Genomic DNA, 25,289 nt, shown 5'->3' with positions numbered 1-25,289 from the left:
TCTCCATAAGCATTCCTGTCAAATTTTTCCTTGACCTGTATCAACGACTTGTCGTCAGTTTCTGACTTTTAGAGGTACGATAAACCGTTGTTATTTCAATGCATGCTACCGTTATATATACCAGCTTTTTGCGATTCTAAGATTGCTGATACCAGGGACCTAGGCAATAGCTGAAAGCCTGAAACTCGAAGGATCGCGGCGCTCACTCACCGGTACGGGGACGGACGTGGCAGACAGGCCGGACAGGCCAGGCCGGGCACAGCTCCAGGGCCCGCACGCGCATCCGCGCTGTCCATCCCGCTCCCGGCTCCCGCTACGCGCTATAGGCCTAGATCTAAGTTAGGTTCTACATTACATTTGCTAATTTTGGTTTACTATGGTGTTGAGGCTTGCAGCTTCAGCTTATATGTGCCCCTCTTGACTGCATTGGATGCGCGTTGGTATGGGCAGGTATAGAACTTAGAAGGAATAACCGTCTGATATGATATGGGTCATTTCTTTAATAGACTATTAAAACTAAGGCCGTGAGCACACATAGGAGCATCACTATCCTGGCTGTGTACTGTAGTAGGTAAAAGCTTAGACCGAAAGCTTCAGTCTCTATACCGTCGGTTGTTCCACTGAGACTACGTCTGGCTCCACTAGACCTCCGGTTATAGAGACAGAACGATCGCCTATGCCAGCCTATGTTGAAGATATCACGGCTAGATTTTAGCCGAAGGCAAAATGATTATGAAGGAAAAACTGTGCGCCATCTACACGTTCGTAATGGCGTTATCACAGTTTTTCCTTCATAATCATTTTTGCCTTCGGCGTAGACTAGAAGGGATGAGATTGACGGCAGCGAGAGTTTAACACGGCTTGCAAGATTTTCAACATGGATGTCGATTTTGACCCATAATTTCCTTAAAAGGGACCATTAAACGGATTATTTCAATCAAGTTAGTAAGTGGAACCGATGTATTATAGCCTAGGCCTAATATAAAATTGGATATGCACGAGGTAAAATGACATTTGGGGGATTTTGGGGGCATAACAATACGGCCGTGGCAAGTTTGTTCATGTTTGTGGGAGGGGCCTAACGGCTAAAATCTAGCCGTGATATCTTCAACATAGGCTGGCATAGGCGATTGTTCAGTCTCTATAACCGGAGGTCTAGTGGAGCCAGACGTAGTCTCAGTGGAACAACCGACGGTATAATGACTGAAGCTTTCGGTCTAGTAAAAGCTGTGCTTTTGATTCTCAACATTTCAAACACCACTGTACAAAAATCAACTGATTTCACTCAAAATCGGTACTTAAGTGACAATCGATGACACCTAAATTAGTAAATAGCAGTAAAATACATTTTTTTTTAACTTGCTGATGTTAAAAAGAATAATTTTAAAAATTCAAATCGTAAGTCTAACTTTTAGTGTCAAACTTTGCTTACAGCTGCATCGACATGATTGTGTACAGTCAATGCAATATTGTTTGGTGTGTGTATTTGTGTATGGGTCTAAAAAATACCCGCCTCGCAGCAAGCATGCAGTGCTAGAGGTCAATACGCATTGGCATTGACTCTCTATGCTTTGCTGGAGTGGCCGTGAGGGCTTGGTGGCAATGTTTTTATGATATTGATACCTCCAAGCCTGAAACGGTTCCCATACAAGCGCACGTGCACAGAGAGGCATGTAAACAAACCCTACATTTTTTTCATAAATGTAATGCTTCCTGGGAGAAATTTTTTTTTTCGTGGGTTTGGCGGGAGGTTTTGTCATAAACCGGGAGATTCAACATAGTTGGCGGGAGAGCGGGAGGAAGACGTGGTGGCGGGAGTCTCCCGCTACAAGCTTTTGGGGCGGCGGGAGAATGAACGTGGTGGCGTGAGACTCCCTCCAAATGCGGGAGGGTTGACAGCCCTGGCTTAGGTATTTGATTCTAGTTCATCGTGACTGTGCCATGGACCAGTGATGGCCTGGTGGTATAGTTGCTGCCCGGCAAGCAGTAGGCCTAGATGCAGGTTCAAATCCCGCTGGTTCCAAGATTTTTTCTGACTTGTTTTTTCAATACAGATCGATCAATCGATCTTATTTACTGGGAGCAAGCCACAAATATGTTTAAATAAACCCTAAAATGTGTCCGAAATTCCACCTTTCTGCACCCGACGAATATTGGACAGTGGCCTCGATGAATTTTATGCCACTTCTACTCCTAATTGCCTATGAAAATTAAAAAATAGAGGTAAAAATAACGAAATATTGGCGAATATCTTAACAGAGCGATACAGCTCAGCTCCTTTTCATGTGTAGCGTGTGACTTTATGATCTTGGTACAATGGTGTTGACCTCTGACTGATACTTCCGTAAATATACTGCTACCGTATAATGCGCTGTATGAGTGTTATGCAGTAATTCTACAGTTAATTCTTTCCAAAATAGTTGAAACTTCCAGAACAACCTAAAAATGCTCTAAATTTTAATGATTAAAAGGGATACTAAAATGATCAGCAATACCTTCTTGATGCAGAATGTCGAATAACTAGTCCAAGGTCAACTCTGAAGCTCATTTGGTTGAATTTTAGGCGTTTTTTCAGGACAATGCAATCCTATTTTTAACCATGTGTGTGTGTGTGTTTGGGTTTTTACAGACGTGTATCAATCAGAAATGATTATTTACGTCTGGGGACCGACCTGTAAACGTCGCCATCCAAAAGAATTGACTCAGTTTCGAATCTGCGTCCTCGGCTGAATCAGTTTGTAACTTCCATTGTTAGCTGGAAACCGATGAATCGATTTCCCCTTGGTTTTCGAGGAACAATTATTACAACCAAACACTTGGCAGTACACCATGTGTGACCTGTATTGCATATAACACGCGCGCCGCGCTACATCAGTTCTCCGTGCAATACGTAACAACCTGAAAGTTTTGAAGGGAAATTTCTACAAAATGGCAGCTTTCTTGGGCAGCAGACGACCTCGTAAATATGGCGAAGTAGGGTCTCTTTCTTGTCCTTGCAAGACAATGATATTTGGTCTACAGCAATGCTTTTTAAATCAAATGACACATTGTTTTACTCTCTATGTCATGATAATGCTTCATAGTTGAGAGGTTAATTCTCTTTAAGGGGGGGGGGGGGGTATGTGAATGATCATCATCATTTATGGGCTTAAATTGGAGGCATACAGTGTATATAATTTTCATCTACCATTATTCTGTCAGTATATGGAGTAACTTTGTAAGTTCTTTCTTCTTCTTCCAAGGAAAGTGCTGCTTCAAGGCCTTGAAGATTGCGCACTGTGTGTGCCTGTGAGGAGCCTGTGTGAGCCTGCTGGCCAGGATCCTTGTGCATATACAGGGTGCAGACTCTGAAGAAGGAAAGACTTGGTAGCCATGGCAACTGCCTCCCAGCGTGAGCTCTTCTATTCTGCTGGGCTTCTGGCTCTGGTCTTGGCTTGCTACTCTAATGCCCTCTCCTGTGGATTCGTCTTTGATGACCGGTCAGCGATCGTCGAGAACAAAGACCTCCGGCCAGACTCGTCCACCTTCGATTTGTTTTCGAATGATTTCTGGGGGATGCCCATGCACAAGGTTGAGAATTTTTTTGAAAAATTTTCTGTAAATAGCTTTTTTCTATTAGAAATATTGAAGAAAAGCAAAGCTAGACATGTAGTTATTCAATAGACCCCTACTTATAAAGCAAATTGTCTGATCTTTTATGTAAATAGCTTTTTTCTATTAGAAATATTGAAGAAAAGCAAAGCTAGACAACTAAACAATTAATTAATGCATATCTATGTTAATTTTACACTGGAGTATTAAAGTGCCTGTACAAACACAGATTTATATGTCGCAAATTGACCTCTAATGTGTTTGTGGAAGAAATATCAAATACAATATAACACAGGATCTTTTCTGCTTATTTTTGAAAAATTTGTTCTATTCATTGGATGAAAATAATAGATTGAATAGTTTTACAACCATTCTGAAGACTAAATTTATTTTCCCTTCAATTAACAGGAAAGAAGTCACAAGTCATACCGTCCTCTGTGTGTTCTTACCTTCCGTCTCAACTACGCTCTTGGAGAGTTAAACCCATGGGGTTATCACCTTGTCAACGTGGTGCTGCACTGGGCGGTGTGTGTCCTCTTCTTGAAAGCGGCCAAACAAATTGTAGATGAAGAGAGCAGTGTCAACGCATCTCTTCTCTTTGCTGTACATGCTGTTCACACTGAAGCGGTATGTTTATCAATTTTTAAAAGCAGAAACCTTCACATCAACATAAAACTTGGGAACTTGCAAGGGTTTCCTTGTTTGCAGTGAGCATCCTTCCTGCTTATTCTGTTAGATGAAGTTATTCTGTGGGATGAAGCATTTGCAATCTCCCACTATTCACCAAATACGAGACAGCTTCTGATTTCATGCAAACAAGCCGTCCTGGGTGCGTCTTTTTTTAACCTAACTTAGCCATCCTATCGCTGCATTTGATTGGCTCAATAAGAACCATACGTCATGAGCTAGTCATAAATATTCATGATACGCATGCACACAGAATCTGATGCGATAATTTATCAAATAATGAGATTTCATACAAAAATGACAAGTGCAAACCTTGAAGTCAATAACATTGCGAGAAAATCGGGTGGCTTACCATAAATGAATGCTTACCCAGGTCATAAATTGTCCATAATCATTGCAAGATACTGGTTAAGTCCAGAATCTGGCTGATTTAATTTTGATCTCCTCCTCACCGTACCAACAAAAATATTCATATATTCAAATATTAATATGCAGCACAGGAGGGTAAGGTTAGGTTTAAAAATGTTGCGTCCTGGGTCTTGATCCTTGCTTGGTTCTTACATCTTATAAAATAATTTTTAGGTTTATTTGTAATTTTTGTTTAATATATAATTGCTTGTCATTGTATTTTGTGTGGATAGCGTTTCGAGACTTTGTTGGAAAGCGCTTTATAAGCACAGTTAATTATCATTATTGAGGTGCTTCCCAACAGTAAAAAGAAGGTTTGTCATTTATCATTCTTTATAAATCAGTAATCATTTTCTTGTTTGCATTTCTATGTACATGTAGGTTACTGGAGTGGTAGGTAGAGCTGAACTGCTGTCCTCTGTCTTCATGCTACTATCGTTCATGGCTTACGTCAAAGCAGCCGAGGCCAATAGCACCACAAGTAATTTGTCCATGTTTTATACCTCATTTTTCTTCTTATTGGGGGGGGGGGGGGGGGGGTCATCTAATCACTTTAAAACAAGAAACTTTCTTGAAGCGTAAACAACAGCCATTTTCAAAGCAACAGACTTTCACGTCTTGAAACTGTCAAAGTTTAGTTCATGTGGCATGAAAAGTAGCAAATCTGAACCACTCACAATCACACTCTTCTTTCATTATTCCTATCTGAGCTATTATTTATTTAAATTCCCAATTCCCAAAGTGTAATGCTACGGTCACAAACGTTCGTACGAACGGTAATTTTGTACGAATCTCTGTTTTTCCATTGTCTTCCCGAATTTCCATTGTCTGAAAATCGTTCGTAAGGCGTTCGTAGCAGTTCGTAATGGCACTTGTGACCGAGGCTTAACGCAAACAGTAGTTGGAAGAACAACAATAATCAATTGCAGTTTTTTTTCCCCCCCTCCCCCCCCCCCCCCCCCCCCCCCCCCCACCGTGCTGATAGTGTTAATTTTAAAATTATTTTTACCCTTGGGTCCTTCTTTGCTTCATTTAACAGACTGGAAGTATATGATGTGGTCGGGTTTGCTCATTGCCATGGCCACCATCTCCAAAGAACAGGGCATTACTGTGGTTGGCATATGCTGCATCTATGAAATCTTTTTCCTACAGAAGGTATGTGTGTATGTTAAACATTAGAAGGTATATGTATATATGTTGAACATTAGAAGGTATATGTATACATGTTAAACATTAGAAGGTATATGTATATATGTCAGACATTAGAAGGTATATGTTAAACATTAGAAGGTATATGTATGTATGATAAACATTAGAAGGTATATGTATGTATGTTAAACATTAGAAGGTATGTGTATGTATGTTAAACATTAGAAGGTATATGTATGTATGTTAAACATTAGAAGGTATATGTATGAATGTTAAACATTAGAATGTGTGTGTATGTATGTTAAACATTAGAAGGTGTATGTATGTATGTTAAACATTATTAAAAACAGTTGGGGAAAATTCAAAAATGGTTGGGAGAATTTACTGTTAATCACTATTAGAGGTTGTCATACATCAACTCCGTCAAAGAAAACCATAGATATCTTCGTGGTTTGAGAATTTTTCAGGATTTTTGCATGTCAGAGGGCTAGCACAGTAGAAGGAATATAGTAAGTAACATTTATACAAAAATTAAGCAATTTTTTCATCAACCTTCAACAATGTTACCAAGTCACTTTAAAGGTATTACAAAGTTTTGGCAAATTTTGAGAAATGGGTAGATAGTGATTCTTTACAATTTTGATATATTTGGATGCCCCTGTGGATGTAATAAAAGCACTATAAATTTAGCCCCTAAAACGCTTCTGTTTTTGAGAAAAATTGAATATAAAGATTTACCTGTGCTCCCGGTAAATTTTGATAAATTTCAAATAGCTCCTACGGCCGTACTTTGGTAGCTGAGACCCAGTCGGTTAAAACAAACAAACCAAATAAATTAAGCTATTGTGTTCAATTGTCCATCTCATCTGATTTGTAATCACAGGCAGACTAATGTAATTATTTATCCCTTCTTTGTCCAGTTCTCACTTAAGGCATTCATGCAGCATCCTAAATCGAGAGGTTCAAAGGCATCGCAGAGCTCATCACCCAATTCTCAGGCTTTGTGGAGGGCTGCTCCTAGGTTGGGATTCCTGATGACATCATCTGGGCTGTTACTATGGGGACGGATGATCATCATGGGGGCAAAGTTGCCCTCCTTTACCAGGTATTACAATGGAGTGACACAACATTTGCTATGGCAATAATTCCCTAGGCTTTAGCTTGTCAAAAATATAAAGTTATGGTTACAATTTGGGTAGTTGGTCACGGTTAGGGGTAGGTATAGTATGTCTTCTAGGGTTGAATTTAGGAATTCAGATAGTGTTGGTAATTACATAGTTCTCCCATAAGTACTCTTGACATGAGTAAATGCAGCAAGCATGAAGCTCTGGGGGGTGTTTCACAAAGACTAAGATCGACTTTGAGTTGAACTTAACTATGGAAGGCCATTCATGCCACTGGTTTCTCTCACCATTGGTCTCTCAATCATGATCTTTAGATAATATCTTTTCCTTCAATAATGAACTATCAACTTTATCAATATAAATTCTGTAGATTTGTGACCACGATTTGTACGTCCCTCGAGTAACCAATGCCAGTAAATGGTGAGAGCAAAGTACAGTGGCATGAACAGCCTGCCATAGTTAAGTCCAACTTAAAGTCGATCTTAGTCTGTGTGAAACACTCCCCTTGGGGTCTCAATGACTCTGACCTGTGTCCATGTGGTCAAATTCAGACTGTTGAGCACGTTCTGAATGAGTGTGCTGTAGCAGGACCCCCATGTTCCCTCACTGGTACCGACAACCAACAAACGATGTTCTATGGTTGATCTATGAAATAATACAGGAGTAAATGGAGATAAGTTCATAAATTTAATTACCATTTATGAGATGGTGCTCTAAACTCTTTTACGTGGTTTAGACTGTTAAGAAAAAAATTGGATGGGACAATACTGTAACGTATTCTTAGCATAAGCGTATTTGTCATTAATTTTTGTTCCATCTTTCATGTCACATACCCTATCAAACTCCTGGTGTTTTCAATATCTATACCAAGATTTGATAACCCAGCTGCCCTGTCGCCCTTCCCAACTCGTCACCTGACCCACTTATACCTTCTGCCAGTCAACGTTTGGCTCCTCCTCTGTCCCTCAACTCTGCTCTGTGATTGGACAATGGGAACCATCCCACTGGTGACCTCTCTCAGTGACCCTCGTAACCTGGCAACCCTTTTACTGGTGTCCTGCCTCTTCCTACTGGTGCTGTATGCAGTATTTGCAGAAGAGAAAATTTCATGCCAACTTATAATGGTAAATTCAATTTCTATATTTCATTTCTTCAATTTATATAGCCTTCGATGAGAAGTGTGCAGATGCATTATAATCATTTAGAGGTTTTCCATCTTTCTGTGGTCGTCACTACTATAAAGTAACTTGCATGCATTGTTCTGTCTGAAGTTATAGGTTTACTCTAGTAACTTCATTGCAGAACAGTCTAAGGGATGTTATCCAAAATTTGGTTCAAGTACACCTATGTAGAAGCGCATGAAAGGATAACACTAGTAAGATTTTGGTTTGAAGGTCAAAGGTCATATTCTGTATGCTGTAATGTTTGACTTAAGATTATTCAGATGTCATGGCAACCATCTTATAGTTGTTGGTCACAAAGCTAGCCAAAAAGGAACTACCTTTAATCCTCGTTTGCGTTTTTCCTTGTAAACCTCGATCTGGTGTATATATGTATACATGAATAGGAGTTGGGATCAGAAGGAAATAATCTTCTTGTAAAAAAGGTCCCTAAGCACAATCACATGTGTGTTGATGAGATACAGAAATGTAATTTAGATGAAGACATACTAATAGTCTGCATGGTCATCATGTTATTCCTTTGCCTTTAGTACTTTACAGCATGGGTCCTATACAGTTTACCAGGGTAGCGTCTCACCAAACCGTCATAAGTATAACTTCACCGACATCCTGTTGAAACGTGTGTTAAACTTAATGCAAGCATTTCAATGGAATGTTGTTGAACTTTTACTTATGACGGTTTCGTGAGACGCTGCCCAAGACTCTATTTCTTATGCCTTAAAGTATTAAAAATGATTGGTTGTCTGATGTCTCTCCTATCTATGTCTTCTTCAAACATTATTTTCCAGGCTTTATCGTTTCTTGTCCTGCCATTCTTGCCAGCTAGTAACTTGTTTTTCCCAGTTGGGTTCGTTGTTGCCGAGAGGGTGCTCTACACTCCTAGTATGGGATACTGTTTGCTTGTTGCCATAGCGATGGAGAGATTACAAGCCAATAGGTAGGATACTGATTCAATCAATTTTCTTGCAAGTATTCACTTCTGGTCACTGGAACCCTTTTCATGACTGGAACTTTTGGGTGTTTGTATAGAAAAAGTACTGATATGTTTCCCCTATGCTATATTTTAATTTGTATGGCTCCGCTACAAATTGTGTCATGTATGTATCTTACAGAGCCAATGAACCGAGTAGAATTTGGGGTCTGAGGTCAAAGGTCATTAGGCTCATTATGTATACAAAAATACATGTAGCTTGTGAACCCATTATCATTAGAACCGATGGATGGATACTGTCAAACTTAGGACATGTATGTATCTGGCACAGCCAATGAATTGATTAGATTTTAGGGTCATGAGGTCAAAGATCAAAGGGGCCATACGTGTACATGTTTATGAAAAATAGCTTGTGATCACAATATTCTGAGAACCTGTTTTACAATAGCTTGTAATCACTATATTCCGAGAACCTGTTAATTTATTACAACCAAACTTGAATTTGAAAAATTGCTTCTGTTGTGGTTTGTTAAATCGCTCTATTGCGGAAGATCCATCTAGTTTAATTAGTAATTAGTAGTATTTTTGTGAAGCTGTTATAAGTTTTTCACAACTCTTCATCCTAATTTCCATTATCATTATTGCATATTTAGTTTGGTAAACTGTGACACATTTAATAGTATAATGAGGAGTAAGTGCAATATATTTTGTTGATTAAAAAAAACAACATTTATCTCCATAGAAGGCCCATGAGGTATGTCGTTGGTGGCATCTTTGCCGTCATCCTGCTTTTGCATGCTGGGAAAAACTATCCAAAGGAATCCTGATTGGTATGTCCCAATTTTGTTTTTATTTTTTTAATCAGACTGGAGCTCACGTACGTAGGATCTTTCTTCCCAAATAACTAGAATTTATAGAAAGTTTACAGTTCGGCCTTGTAATTAAATTAAATTAAAAAAAAAACTTGGGCCCATACATTCAAGACCCCTAATTAGCTGCTTGTCAGCTAACTTGCAGTATGTATCAGTATTTTATTTAGGCCTTTCAGATATAACGAAGTAACTTTTTAATGCCTCCACCACCGAAGGCGGCGCCAGAGGCATTATTTTTTTTGGTTGGTCCTCCGTCCGTCTTTTCGTTATCGAGGTAAATAAAGAACCATTGAGCAGATTTTGACCAAACTTCAATCAAGTGTGTATGAGCCTGCAAAGATGAATTGATTAGATTTTGGACAGAAAAGGTCAAAGGTCACAGGGTCATGAAAGTGTTGAAGCATGCCAGAAAATACTTTGTTACCACAATTACTTGAAAAGTATTGAAGCAATTCAAACCAGACTTGGATGAAATATGAATGAACATGCAGGGATGAACTGATTAGATTTTGGGTGTAAGAGGTCAAAGATGAAAGATCATAGGGTCATAAAAATGTTGTGTTACTGTGATAACTTAAAGGGGCACGTTCCCGCCAGTGTAGTTATCGCTGCTCTAGTCATCGCCATCTTGGTTCCGAAGATCGACTTCTTATTTGCATACAGCTATCAATCAAAGTACGCGCGTCCTGGCCTGCCTTCGCCAAGCCAGCTGATCGCTGCCGATTGTGACGTCACGAAAGTGGGCGGAAACAGCAGCCGAATCTTAGAGCCGAACTGCGATTGGTATTACTTTGGCACATGTATGCGATAATCGCCATTGTGCGGGCATTCGGAACATGCCATCTGTGTAAGAGCCTTATTTTGTTGGTGTCAATAGGCAGCTGGCACCGTCCGCCAGCGGGTACGTATTTTGAACGCCCTCTGGAATACGGGGAACATGTCCCTTTAAATGGGGTGTAGCATGACGAGACTATGTGTCTTTCCTGTGGCCTGACTCGGGGCCAATTGGGTATAAAAACGATTACGGACGACGCGACCACAGTATTCACGTGCATGCAACATACGCGAATCCGTAGCGTGACGAGAACTTTGTCTGTTTCGCGAACGCTAGCGCGCACTGACTGTTATTTAAGTCCATTCGTTTACGTGCAGTTGTCCAAATAAAGTCTTAGATGGCATTGAGCTAATGTTGACTAGACTGGGCTCAAGTATGTACAGATTAAATAAAAACTTTGGGTTTGTGAGGTCAGATGTCACAGGATCACTCATCCATGAACATACATACAGGGGAAGTCGTATTCATCTTGTTTCTTATAGTGCCTTAAGTTCTCTATCTGATAACACAGAGCTCAATGAATACCTATAGGGCCTTTGTTGTGTGTAGTTGTAATTCATTTACACATGGATTTATTTTTTGAATGCCTCATTCACCCATTATTAGTTATATAGGATACTGATATGAATTTTTTTTTCTTTTCACAACATTTATGAGCAAAGAATATAACCTTATCGAAAATAATATCGCTAGTGATATTCGTTTGTCTCGCAAAATGTGGTCAATAAGGAATCTAAAAGATCACGTTTCGTGCGCTGCTGCAACACTTCGTCAGGTGATAAAAACTAATGTAAACAAGCGTGTTTTATACTCTACGGGAGGACCGGCGCAGTGGTCAATAATTTGATCGATAATTGGAACAATAACGCACAAGGCCTATTGGTCGACGCACACGGTGCTTGACCAATCAATAGGCCGCTGGTTCGGCCGCTGGTTCGGCTAATGCACAAGACCTACTGGCCGACGCACACGGTGCTCAACCAATCAACGGGCCCACTGGCTGGGCCCGTCTGCTGAATGGAATCAACCGATGCTGGCCGGTTGGACGGGGAGTGATTCCTTATTGACCACATATTGCGAGACAAACGAATATCACTAGCGATATTATTTTCGATACTACATCCGCAATGAGTAATATATTTAGCAATATAACCTTTTGTGAAAGAAATATATCAGCTTATCTAGTAGTTCATTTGATGGAAACTTTTGCAGGGAGAGTGAATATTCTCTCTTCAGCTCCGCCCTGAAGGTTACCCAGAACAACGCTAAGCTGTGGAACAACGTAGGTCACGCTTTGGAAGCAGAAAGCCGCTGGGAAGATGCCTTCATCTATTTCAATAATGCCGCAATGTAAGTGTGCCATGGAGTAAAACCCTTTCCTCTAAGATATTGTGACAGATCAAGGTCTGCGTTCAAAAGAAACATAATTTCTTAAAAGCAAGACTTCTCTAGCAGTGTCCTAGGGCTAGCATCATGGCTCAGTGGTAGAGTACATTGAGCTGATGGCCATTCTAGAGCTTGAATCAGACAAAACATCAAATAAAAAGATCTTTTATGTGAGTTATCGTAAGATTTGGGTATTTAACTGTGTCGAGCTGAAAGCCCTACCAGAGCTTAAATCAGACAAAACTTCAGATTAAATAATAATTTATGTCAATTTAAAGTCACAATTCCATAATACAAACCAACAATACTTTTTAAAGCAAGGGAAATATATATACCTAGGATATGTCATTTGATAAGCTTCCAAACTAACATAAAAACAATGCGAAAACTTCATAAAGTAGTCGGCTTTACCAGAACTCATTTTGTGTCAATACAGGGTCCAACCAGATGACATAGGGTCATGGATCAACGTCGGGAGAACGTACCGTCAACTCGGTAAGCCAGCCGAGGCGGAGGCAGCATACAGGAGAGCGATGAAATTGATGCCCCAGCCCAGGAAGGGAGAGCAGTACTTGGCCCAGATTGATCCAAACCATCTCAATGTGTACCTCAACCTGGCGAACCTGATCAAGAAGAATGAGAGCAGACTCAAAGAAGCAGAAGAGGTACAATGATTATTTTAATTACCGTAATTAATGGTGTATAAACCGCCCTCGTGTATTAATCAAAGGTACTATGTCCCTTTTGCAGCCAACCTCAAATTCTGTAGAACTTTGCAGGAATTATGAATATGTCATGTATGTCCTATCTGTGAAATTTAAACGTTAGCAGTGTCCTTTCATGTATATTCAAATTATGCAAGGAAACCCATTTACTTGCTAGACTTTACTGTCAGACACTATTGTCAGTGTTGAGTGACTGACTGGCTTTTTCTTCTTCTTTGGTAATAACATACATAAAATGAGCTGTAAAGGATTTGTCTACACCAATAACCCACTTCTTGTAAAGGCCAAAATTAAACTGATTGAATCTTTGCACAGCATAAAACGTACGACCATGCAGTACAATGGTCTGAAAATCGAGACTATTATTGGCTCTATAACTCCTAAGTCGATTTGACATCTAATTGTCGTTATTTTCCCACTTAAAGACATTTTCAAGCCACATCTTTTTAAGGGGAGTTCTAAATCAGTATTATCTTTCAAATGCCATTGGAATTTAACCTTTTCATTTTTTTGGTATGCAAAAGGGACATAGTTTTGAATTACTTCATGCACTGTCACTATGCCAGCACGTTGCACGGACTTCCCAGTTTAGCTGTATGATAGCTGCCATCGGGATTATCTCTACAAGTAACAAGTAACAAGTAAGGGAGATGGTCTTCAGTTTCCATGTGCAGAAGGTCGCACACCCACTCTTTCGGCGTGAGCCATCATACACAGGGTGTCACTGTCAACTCATCACTCAGAAACTAGGACCAAACTAGCTGCCAATGTCCAGATTTCTGTTTAAACTTGGGGGAAAATTTGTCTGCCATTTTTAGTTTTAAAAACAACATTGTTACTATTATTTGTGAGAAGTTCACAAGCACAAATTGGCGCCTTCAACTGCAACTCACAGTTAAATCGTGTGTATTTTGTAGACGGACCTAGGGTGCTTCCTGGCGCCCAAAAAATTGTGATCAGAAATGTACCTTTTTTGTTGTTGCTACTCCCCCCCCCCCATCCCCCCCACTGAGCAGAATATAGGCGGCCCGATTTTCAAATATCCGGGGGCGAAAAAGAAAAAATTAGTGCTCACTACCCCCCCCCCCCCCTCCCTCCACTGAGCGAAATATCAGCCGGCACGATTTTCAATTTTCCGGGGGCAACAAAAAAGAAACCAATTAGTGCGCAGAAATCCTGGATCCGCGCCTGGGTGCTTCCTACGATGCTTGCAACAACTAAAGAAAAAAATCTGAGCAGCGCCATCTCTTGGCGACTGTTGGCGTAAACATGATTTACCGTAGCAAGGAGTTACGAGTGCCGTGCAGTATGGTGAAAAATCACCACAACACCAAGGCAAGGTATTTTATTTTTTTAATTTCACAATTTTGTTTTCCCTACCGTGTCTAAAAAATAAAGGGGTCTCTAAAAGAAAATAAAATAATAATAATTAAAAAAAAAATGGCTGTCGATTACTCGAGTATCCGCCTGTTAGCATGGGTGTGTACTCCTCAAGTGCCTCATTACACGCTTATGTATAGCCTTATCCTTAATTATCCTATCTTGAATTGCAGCTTTACCTTAAGGCGATCAGGATGCGTCCTGACTTTGTGGAAGCGAACATCAATCAAGGAGAGATTCTGCTGAAAAGAGGCCAGTTAGACGAAGCAGAGTCCCTCTACCAACAAGCGGCTCAATTAGAATCAAGTACCTCATTACATGCTTATGCATAACCTTATCCTTAATTATCCTATCTTCGATTGCAGCTTTACCTTAAGGCGATCAGGATGCGTCCTGACTTTGTGGAAGCGTACATCAATCAAGGAGAGATTCTGCTGAAAAGAGGCCAGTTAGACGAAGCAGAGTCCCTCTACCAACAAGCAGCTCAATTAGAACCACTCAAAGCAGATATACACTACAATGTAAGTTGGCTTGATGGATGCTCTTGTGTTGTTGTTGTTGTTGTTTGGTATTATCGGCATTTGATTCTTTTTAAAATTATATTTACGCCTTTCACTTTTCTTTTTTTTTTAACTATTTGTAAATTTGTACTCTTCTAAAAAGTTTTTTTGATAATATAATCTCCAGGGGGTGTTTTATAAAGCTGTTCATAAAGTTACGCATGACTTCACAAATGACTTGTATATGAAAAGCCAAATGGGATGCTCAATCATTATTAACTGTATTAACTGCAGTTGAACTGGACAGATGCAGATTAACGTTCTTATTATAACAAACATTTTTAATGCAAAGTATGTTTTTTGCCATACTTTAATTGAGGCTATTGGAAATATAGTCACATTTTGTTAAAAGATCAGGAAAAACTTTAGGCATCCTATCTGGCACTTCATGGTGATGATGATGATGATGATGGTGATGATGATGCTGATGATGGTGATGATGATGGTGATGATGATGATGATGATGATGCATGGTGGGGATAGTTTCAATGATGTTGATGACAACAGTGATGGTGATGATGATATGATGATGATGACTGATTAAAATTTGATGTTCATGATTATTATGATGATGAAGATGATGATTAGGATAGCAGTGGTGGTGATGATGACGGTGGTGGTGATGATGACGATGATAGTGATAATTACGATGGTGATGATGAGGTTTTATGATAATGGGGTTGATGATAATGATGTGATGATAATGGCGACAATGATGATGATATTGATTATAATGTTTATGATGATGGTGATACTGTTGACTTCTATTTAAACCCATTAGCACTTGACATTTCAAATTATTTGATTTTAAAATTTATGTGCTTTTGTAATTGCAGTTTTGCCTAGTGTGATAAAAAATGTAATTTCTTCCAAAACTAACATTCAATATAATTTAGGGAAACATAATTTTCTCATTTCACATCTCCCTGCAGCTTGGGATAGTAGCCATGAAAAAACGGCAGAAGCCGAAAGCACTCAAGCATTTTGATCGGGCTGTGGAGATAGATCCCAAGCACAAGATGGCGCTATACAACTCTGCCCTTTACATCCAGGAATCTGGCAATGCTGCTCGAAGGCAAGATGCTATCAAGAGGTATGTTATGTTGCAAAATTACAGTAAACGAAACTTTCAATTCCCTTTTTCTCTAGAGTAAGATTCTTTGGGACTGGACATTCTTCTTTTTTAAAGGTAATACAAAGTTTTGGTATGGGGTCATGAATTTGGTTCAGTCAGTAGAGCGTCCGCCTCACAACCGGGAGGTCGTGGGTTCGAACCCCGGCCGCCTCATACCAAAAGACTTTAAAAGATGGGAGTTGTTGCTACCTTGTTTGGCGTTCAACAATAAGGGATAGAGCAACGTCAATCTGGCGCTGCTCAGTGGCTGCCAGGCTCACGATCAATTGGGCAAAAAGAATTTCCGTTTCGGTTTAATAAAATTTGGAGTGGACTATTAGGCTATTATTATTATTATTATTAGAAGCAGACGCTCTACTGACTGAGCCAACACACCAGTACCAAATAGGGGAGGCCTTACTTTCACAGTATTATCCTTCCCCCCTCCCCCTCCCCCTCCCCCCCTCTTTGGAAAGAGGGGAGGGATGCAGCCCCCCATCCTCTGGTAATTATGCCCATTCCAAAGACCACATTTGTAATTGCCACTCACAGCGCAAAAAGGCTTAAGTTGTATTTGACAATTGTTTGTAATCTTGCTGGCACGTAGGGGTTACTGCATTAATTTCTTCCTGATTTTAGACTGCAGAAGGTGATAGAGATAGATCCAGAGAGTGAGATGAGCTATTCTACGCTAGGAATGCTAGCTGTAGATGATAATGATAACCCGGGAGCTCTTCAATATTATCAGAAAGCATTGGAGGTAAGTAAGACTATCCTTTGCAACTTGTTTCTGTATATTTCATATTTTTCCGAGGGTTCAACGGTATTTGGTCTTAATGCTGTGTCCCTTATTTTACCAAGTCTCATGAAAATATACTGAACATAATTAACAGAAACACTATCAGTATTCTTGATATTTCCTCTAATCCAAGCTTTAGTAGGACTTTTAAATTAATAAAGTTATGAGAAATACTAAAAGTTCTGATGTATTCGATAACAAAATACTGTGGACTTGCCCATACATAAAGACAGACTCAAATTATTGTTTTTTTTTGTGTATGTAATGAGATTAGGAAACAAAAATTGTATGTTGAGAAGATTAAGTTTCAGCTATATAGAAAATATCACTTAAGAGCTAGAATGACAATAAATTGTTTCATTTCATCTGAACAAACAACATTTGTTGTAAAAATGTTAAAGGTAAAGACCAGTTTTGGAAATGCCCTCCTCTCAAAAAATGAAATGGAAGCTCTTATTACCAATCATGTGAAAGAATATGTTTTGACTAATACGTGATGATACAAATTTTGCCAAGAAACCGCCTACTAATTGATATATTTGGTTAATTATTTTATCTATCCGGACTGGATAGATATAGGGTAGTCCCACAACTCTCTGTGTACAGTGCTTGTAACTTTACTCAAACTGGCCCAAAGATCTTATTATTTTGATGATTCCAGAACCTTGCAGTACACACCAATACTTATATGCTAGATGATCAACCTTTTCTGAATGATTCCACAACGTTTCTTTCACAATGCAATCGCATGACCATAACTGGTCTTTATCTTTAACTTCTGTTAGAATGTATCTATAAGTAGTACTAGAATTCAAGATTATCTGTATAATTTAGAGAAATTGTGAATGATTATCTTTGCTTCATGAACCGTGCACCTGCAAACCTGTCCAGTCCCTTTCAGCAACTCATACACAAAACACTTTCAAACACTTTTTCAGTTTAAGTTTTTACCTTACGATTTTTTTTTTTTTTTTTGAGGCCGCCATCCTTGTCAAGCTTTGCTTATTATTGCGGCCTCTTGCAAATTTCCAACAGAATAGTTCAAATAATACTTTAAATTTATGATAATATGTTATGGAAATATTAAGTTTCGTTAATATATGTACATATATTATGTAAAAAAAACATTTTGACATGAAGAAATTCTTGTTTGTTTATGTTGTATTATACTTTACATTTATATGTTCTTTGTTATTCAGTTATATTTTATTTGGAAAAAATGCAGAAATAAAATAAAATAAAATCAAATCAAATCAAAAGCAACTCCCAGAAGCTTCTGGTATCCGGGATGATGATGTGCTGTGGGTCAGTGTAAGGTGGCATGGCGAAGTAAATAATAGCATTTTCACATACATGTTAGTACTGTAATGTGTTTATTTAACCGAGGGAAATTATAGCTGACCGAAATCAATCATCAAACATGCTGCATCACGTTCAATCTAATCTCTCCAACTAAACTCAAGTAACTCAGGACAGTAGATAAGACAACCTCACTCGAAGAAGGACGGAACAGAACTAACTTTAATATCAAAAATTATAACATGTCTCTAAGTACAAATCAGGCATCATAACAAAATGTGATAAGAGAAACCAATGAGGTGAACAGGCTAGATAGATCAAAGGTGAGAGGCAAAGAGAATGAATGAGAGAAGAGAAAGTGCATGTTGCTAGGGCAGGAAAAGGCAACCATGCATAGAGAATGAGAAGACAACAAAGGGAACGGGTTGGAAGGTGAAGAAGGAAAATCGGGTGTGGCAGTAGTGCAACTGAAAGACTGCTGTAAGAAGGTGAATGAAAAGGGAACATGAGCTGGCAAAATGAATATGCAAATGAAGAATGCAAATATGTAAATGAATATGTGATGGTGGATATTAAAGGAAGAAGGTAAGAAATTTACTAACTGAAATATAAAGACAAATTCAAACTGTTACAGTACAATAGAATATGAGTGTGCACCTTGCAAGTAAAAAATACATGCCTCATGTTAGCATGTGGGACCCACACGGAGACTGCATCACACTATAGGTGGTTCAAGGTTTTAACTAAGAATTTACAGGTATTAATGGATGAAGCTCTTTTTCGTTTTCAATTTATGCTCCCAGATCAATCCTTCTTCTCGGCATGCCCTTTTCAACATAGCTATGATTCATTCGGACGACAAGCACCCTCTCCAGGCCAAACCATATCTAGAAACTCTCCTCCAGGTATGGTATATTACAACAAAAAGTGGTACTTCTACATATGAACATAGGGTTGCACAACAAATGGGCAATTCCACAGAAAATGTTCAATAACCCCAAATCATTATTTTGATGGAATGAAGTAGTGTATCACTGAATCACAATAAAACAAATTTGCAATTGTTTAATTCATTTTAAGTAAAAAAAATAAGATATATATATATTTACAAATAGATATATACCATACATCATAATTTAAAGCCCAACCGCACTACTTATAACAGGGTCACTGACAGGTGCTTATCTCATCAAATCAACTCTCAATAAACATAAGAAAAAGGGGACCATGGGGGACCAACGGTCATCAATAAGGCTTTGTTTGCTATATAGAGGGCGCAAGTAGCTATAAGTAGTGCAATGGGGCTCTTACACAGGAAGTGGTGCACATTTGAAATAAACGCCTGAGACCTACAAAGAATCTTTAAAAAGAAATTTATTTACCACATTAAAGTGTAGGATTGTATCCAGGTGCTGAGAGCAATTCCTTTTCCTTCTAAATATCTTTTTTTTTGCTACTGCTCTTATTTTTAGTTTATTTAAATATGTATTTATTTATTTATTTATTTAATTATCTATTTACTTAGTTAATTATTTATTTATTTACTTAATTATTTGTTTATACATTTGTTTGTTAATTAATTAATTTATTCATTCATTCATTTATCATCAGTAATGTTATCATCTCCATCGTTATCATCATGTCCATTAATATTATTACTATTATTATTATTATTATTATTATTATTATTATTATTAATATTATTACTATGGATCATGTCATTGATGATTGTCCGATCTACAAGTCCCCCACGGCGCTTCTGGACTTCGTGAGCTCGATGATGAGACAATCTGTTGGCTTAATAAGGATCTTCCTATCTAGATGATGTACTCCCTGATATTCTTTGCACGAACGAACGAACGATTATTATGATGTTGTTATCAGTAGTATTATCTTTTTTCCCTTTCAGCATCACCCTAACCATACCAAAAGTATGCTCCTGTTAGGTGATATCATGCTTAATTCCCTCCAAGACGTCATCAAATCTCAACAAGTGAGTATAAGTTTGATTTGATTTGATTTGATTTGATTTATTTATTTCTGTTTGATTTTCTTTTTCTTTTGCATTTTTACAAATATATAACAAACAAATATTGCAAATTTACACATGACAAAAGAATATATGTAGAATAAAGTAAGGCTGGCTGTAACTAATCATGATGAAACACCCCCCCCTGGATGTGGCTATTTGTTATGCCAAATTAGAGGACAATTTGATAGTTCATTCACATACATTTGTGTTAAGTTCTTATCCTCCTTATATCACGTTGCACTTACAATGCCTGCAGGATCAGGGTGCTTCATAGAATACAGACTTTAATTCCCTTTTTCTCTAAATAATATTCTTTGGGACTGGACATCCTTCTCTGTAAATGGGGTTTTAAAAATCCATTTGTGATGAGTTAAATATCACTTAAAGCTGAGAACCTCCTCTATTAAAATCATACTTAAATTTAAAAAAAATTAAAAAATCTGGCGTCATTTTGGTGGTTTGGTGGTGTTGGGTCACAAATAATGTCAATAAACAAAAAAGAATGAAAGTATGTTTTCTCAAATAAAATACTTTTTCATCAGTTGTTTCAGCGGATAGTGGACCTAGAACCTTCCAACGTCCAGGCCCAGCATAACCTCTGCGTCATCATGGTCCAGAAAGGTCTATTCATGGAGGGTGAGCAATGTCTGTTGGACGTCCTAGAGAGGGCGCCACATGCAGAATTTGTGCGGACCAACCTGAGCATCCTGAGACAGAAGATCAAGGAAAGATCAACGGCGAAGCAAGAGAAGGAACCGAGCAGCGATACGGGCGTTAGGTGACGGATCATGTGAAACAGTTTCGTCAAAGATTCCAGTGTGCTTTATTTCCAGAGCCCCGTTTACATATGCTGCGATAAACTGCCGCAGCGGTCTTCCGCCGAGATGGAATAAAATGAGATAAGCCTAATTAATCAGCCTCAAATTTTTGTACCTTTAATATACAGATAAGAGATTACCCGCTGAACCTGAAGCTACAATTTTTATGCCTCCGCACAAAGTAGCTGGAGGCATTATGTTTTCAGGTTGTCCGTCCGTCCGTCTGTCTGTCTCGTCCATCTCGCTTAATCTCAAAAACCAATTGACGGATTACTATCAAACTCAAGACATTTATGTATCTAGTAGAGCCAAAGAACCGATCAGATTTTGGGGTCACGAGGTCTTAGGTCACAGGGCTCATTATGTATGCATAAATATCTCATGATCACATTATCATTAGGACCGATTGACGAATTACTATCAAACTCAAGACATGTATGTATCTTGCAGAGCCAATGAACTGATTAGATTTTAGGGTCATGAGGTCAAAGGGTCATACATGTCTATGAAAAATAGTGTGTAATCGCATTATCATTACAACCGTCGGATGGATTACCATCACACTCAGGACATGTATGTATCTTGCAGCGCTAACAGACTGATCAGATTTTAGGGTCATGAGGTCAAAGGGTCATACATGTATATGAAAAATAGCTTGTAATCAAGATATTCTGAGAACCTATTAATGGATTTTTTAACAATTTTAAAAATTGCTTTGGTGTTGGTTTGGAAAAAAACGCTCTATGGTGGAGGCATCATTTTTCGACTGAGCGCAGTTGAAGATCTATCTAGTTTAAAATGAGATGAGCCCAATGCGCTCCACATTTATGCACCTTATAACATACAGATAAGAGAGTACGCTTTGAACATGTGTTGTTGTTGCAGCCACAATGTTTTTTAAAGAGATAAAAGTGTAATGTGCTATACATTTCTGTACCTTATAGAGTACCGAAGCTGTGACGTCATAAAAATCTATTTTTAGAATTTCTCAATTTTTTCTTCATTTTCCGAAAGAGCATCAAAAATAATGTCCAAATGTTGAAAATCAATTGAATATGTTAAGTTTTGGCTGAGATATGACCATCTGAATGAACATATTTCCCATATGCTCTGGCTCCTAATGGTTAGGAGCCAGAGCATATAACACCGAGTTCCCATAGGCAATCTTTTTATTCAGATGGTCATATCTCAACCAATACTTAACATATTCAATTGGTTTTCGACATTTGGCCGTATTTTCGATGTTCTTTCGGAAAATGAAGAAAAAAATTGAGAAATTATAAAAATAGATTTTTGATGACGTCACACTTCACCACTCTATAACATGCAGATAAGAGAGTACACATTGAGCATGTGTTGTTGTTGCAGCCACAATTTTTTAACACCGCTTGCCTTCACTTACACATGAAAAAGATACTGCCGCAGTTTATCCCATTATATGTGAACGGACTTTTGATAAATGTTACTGAAATAGAATGATGTGTTCAGAAGATGCTAATGAAGTACTACATCAATGATGCATATAGTTTTTATAGATCAGAAGCCCGTTTTATTTTATAATCTTGTTTGAAATCCTGCTTACTGGTGCCAATTTGGAATTTTACCATCATGTAAAAGTAATTTGTATTCTCCACTTGATATCAAAGTGGATGTGCTTTTTATATCGTTAGATTATTGTATGATAAAATCGAGGCAAATTTGTGCGATTGGTTTGCTCTTGTACATGTTATTTACTATGCATATTGGTTTGTATTTATGATGAATATCAAAGGTATTCAAACAGAGCTATATAGTGCTGCCTTAGGCACTGAATTTCTTTGTCGACATGTCAATATAATATAACACTGTGTCAACAAATCTCCTGTTTTTCTTTATTTTCTTTAGAGCTTTGACTATAGGTGAAAGAACCTTTCAAAATATCTGCTGAAATTTTTAGTATTGTATTTTACTGTTCAATAGCAGTCTGCTGTTTTTGTACTCTAAGTTTTAAACATTGATACAGATCTATCTATCTATCTATGTCTCATAGCTTGGAGGCCATTGGGGCGACAATGAACTGTGTACAGCTGTTAACTGCTCAAGTGACATACCCGTCCACTGCTTACTGTTATCAGTCCATGGGGGTGTCCCACAAAGACTAAGATCGACTTGAAGTTAGACTTAACTATGGCAGGCCATTCATGCCACTAGTTCCTCTAACCATTCCTGGCATTGGTCATTCAAGGGACGTATAAATCGTGGTCACAAATCTACAAAATTCACATTTTTTAATAGTCCATTATTGAAGGAAAAAATATGATCTAAAGATCATATAATTGAGAGACCAATAGTGAGAGCAACCAACGGCATGAATGGCCTGCCATAGTTAAGTCCAACTTAAAGTTGATCTTAGTCTTGGCGAAACACCCCCATCTCCTATTTTGCCTGCCCCTCTTTTTCTTCTCCCATCAATCCCTCCTTGCAAGATGGTGTTTGCCAAGCTATATCACAATTGTGATGAGGGGATCCTGCTCCCCCATATAACTCCCCATTATCTCTCTCACTTTTTTATGCCTCCGCTACAAAGTAGCCGGAGGCATTATGTTTCCTGGTTGTCTGTCCGTCCCTTTCTCATGATCACGTTATCTCAAGAATCGACTACTGGATTCCTACCTAACATTGGTTATTTGGTCTTGTTGATAGTTTAGGTGTTTATTTGGGGGGTCAAAATAGTTGAATTATAGTTAGAAATGAAATAAAACAACACAAACAATAAAATGCATGAGTTAAAAAAAAGAAATACATTAGAAATTATCATAACAATAGATAGCATAAGGAATAACCTGGCTTTTCCAAAAAAAAAAATTGGGTATTATTATCCCAAATGGTCTAAAGAATATATGTAGTGAAAACTAATGTTTGAATATGAAAAAGATTTAAGGTTCAACATTTCTGTTGACATGCAAAGACTCGTCAACCATGGCACTTGTGTTGTGTCTTTCAAATGTGTATATTAAGCGTTTTCTCCTTCACTGTGAGATATAGATGTATTTAGGATGAACACTACACAATCATATTATGTTATTGCGGTTTTAAAATTTATTGATTTAAAAATTTTAGAAATGAAAACAAAACAGATATCATGGGAATCAAATCAAAGCAAATCGAATCAAAACAAAATTGATTTCAAAAAGTAAAAATATATGGAGTGAAATAAAAAGAGAAAGGAATCATATGAATATTATTCATTGTTGACCATCTCATTTGAGGAATGCATTTATTTAGAATTAAATATACAATTTTTAGACTGTCTTCATTGTCTTTATTTTAATGTTTTTCGTTTTGTTTATTGTTCATCATTTGTTTATCATTTGTTTTACTCTTTTTTTTTATAGATATTTAGGTAGGCTGTAGTTAAGGTCTAGCATGATGCGGAAACAGGATACTGAGTGAATTGAACTAATTAACCGAAAGGAAAGTAGAGAGAGAAAGAGAGAGGGGGAGAGAGAGAGAGAGAGGGGGGGGGGGGGGGGGAGAAAAAAGAAGATCTAGTTGGAAAATCAAGGGGCCACATAATTGTGTTTATGTGATGATACAGTCAAACCTTTCTTAGTGGCCACCTCTCTCTATAGCGGCCATCTATCTATATAGTGGTCGTGCATTTTGTATTCCTTAAGATAGATAGGCCTATACGTGTAGAACCTGTCTAGAGAGGCCACTTTTTTGTTTCCTTTGGGTGGCCTTAAAGGGATTGGGTAACAGATTCTGAACCAAAATCCTGGATTTAGCTCATGCTGCATCGATAATTATAAACGTTTAGGTCAGTCAGGAACCCCATGACTTTTACCAGCCGATCGCCTGTCTGATTATCAATATATTATGATTTGAAATCGAAATTAAACAACAAAAAAAATCGTTTTCCTAACGGTTTTGATAACACTCAGGCTATTGGGGAAAATGAGTATGGTAAAAACCGGTCACTCAAAGATTGTTACTTTCTTGAGACATTGATCAATCTGAAGCGCACTTTTTTAGGGCTTCAATATTACACCATATATCACAGGCAATGATAACATGTAGGGCCATGCATCTCAGATTTCATTGTTAAACGATGCCTTTAAAGATGACTGAAGTTGAGTTCTGGTCATGCGATTGCATTGTAAAAGAAACGTTGTGGAATCGATCAGAAAAGGTTGATCATCTAGCATATAAGTATTGGTGTGTACTGCAAGGTTCTGGAATCATCAAAATCATATTAAGAAATTTGGCCAAGTCTTGGTAAAGTTACAAACACTGTACACAGAAAGATGTATATGGGACTACACGAACATGTGGCGTAAAAAACCTACCCCCGAGTTTTACGATGTTACTGACATATTTAGAATATAAAGGCATTTGAAGAGCCATGCTTTTCAGGGA

General features: G+C 38.2%; 1 protein-coding gene across 1 annotated transcript; it reads left to right on the top strand.

Annotated features, from left to right (window-relative positions):
* LOC115925084 (protein O-mannosyl-transferase TMTC3-like) lies at nucleotides 1-21,253 on the top strand. Its single transcript, XM_030988246.1, is given in 18 exon segments — nucleotides 1-74; nucleotides 3,243-3,570; nucleotides 4,000-4,218; nucleotides 5,068-5,167; nucleotides 5,726-5,841; nucleotides 6,756-6,940; nucleotides 7,831-8,083; nucleotides 8,929-9,077; nucleotides 9,814-9,873; nucleotides 9,875-9,901; nucleotides 11,991-12,128; nucleotides 12,601-12,829; nucleotides 14,635-14,790; nucleotides 15,762-15,980; nucleotides 16,590-16,703; nucleotides 18,845-18,946; nucleotides 19,951-20,034; nucleotides 20,616-21,253. Coding segments are annotated over 17 exon segments (2,589 nt in total). The 5' UTR covers nucleotides 1-74; nucleotides 3,243-3,372; the 3' UTR covers nucleotides 20,856-21,253.
* Nucleotides 21,254-25,289: the final 4,036 nt, after the last annotated feature.

This window comes from Strongylocentrotus purpuratus, unplaced genomic scaffold (genome assembly GCF_000002235.5).
Source record: "Strongylocentrotus purpuratus isolate Spur 01 unplaced genomic scaffold, Spur_5.0 spur5_scaffold_17, whole genome shotgun sequence".
NCBI lineage: Eukaryota > Metazoa > Echinodermata > Echinoidea > Camarodonta > Strongylocentrotidae > Strongylocentrotus > Strongylocentrotus purpuratus.
The sequence above is the reverse complement of the archived record's forward strand: the minus strand, read 5'-3'. Positions and strand labels throughout refer to the sequence as shown.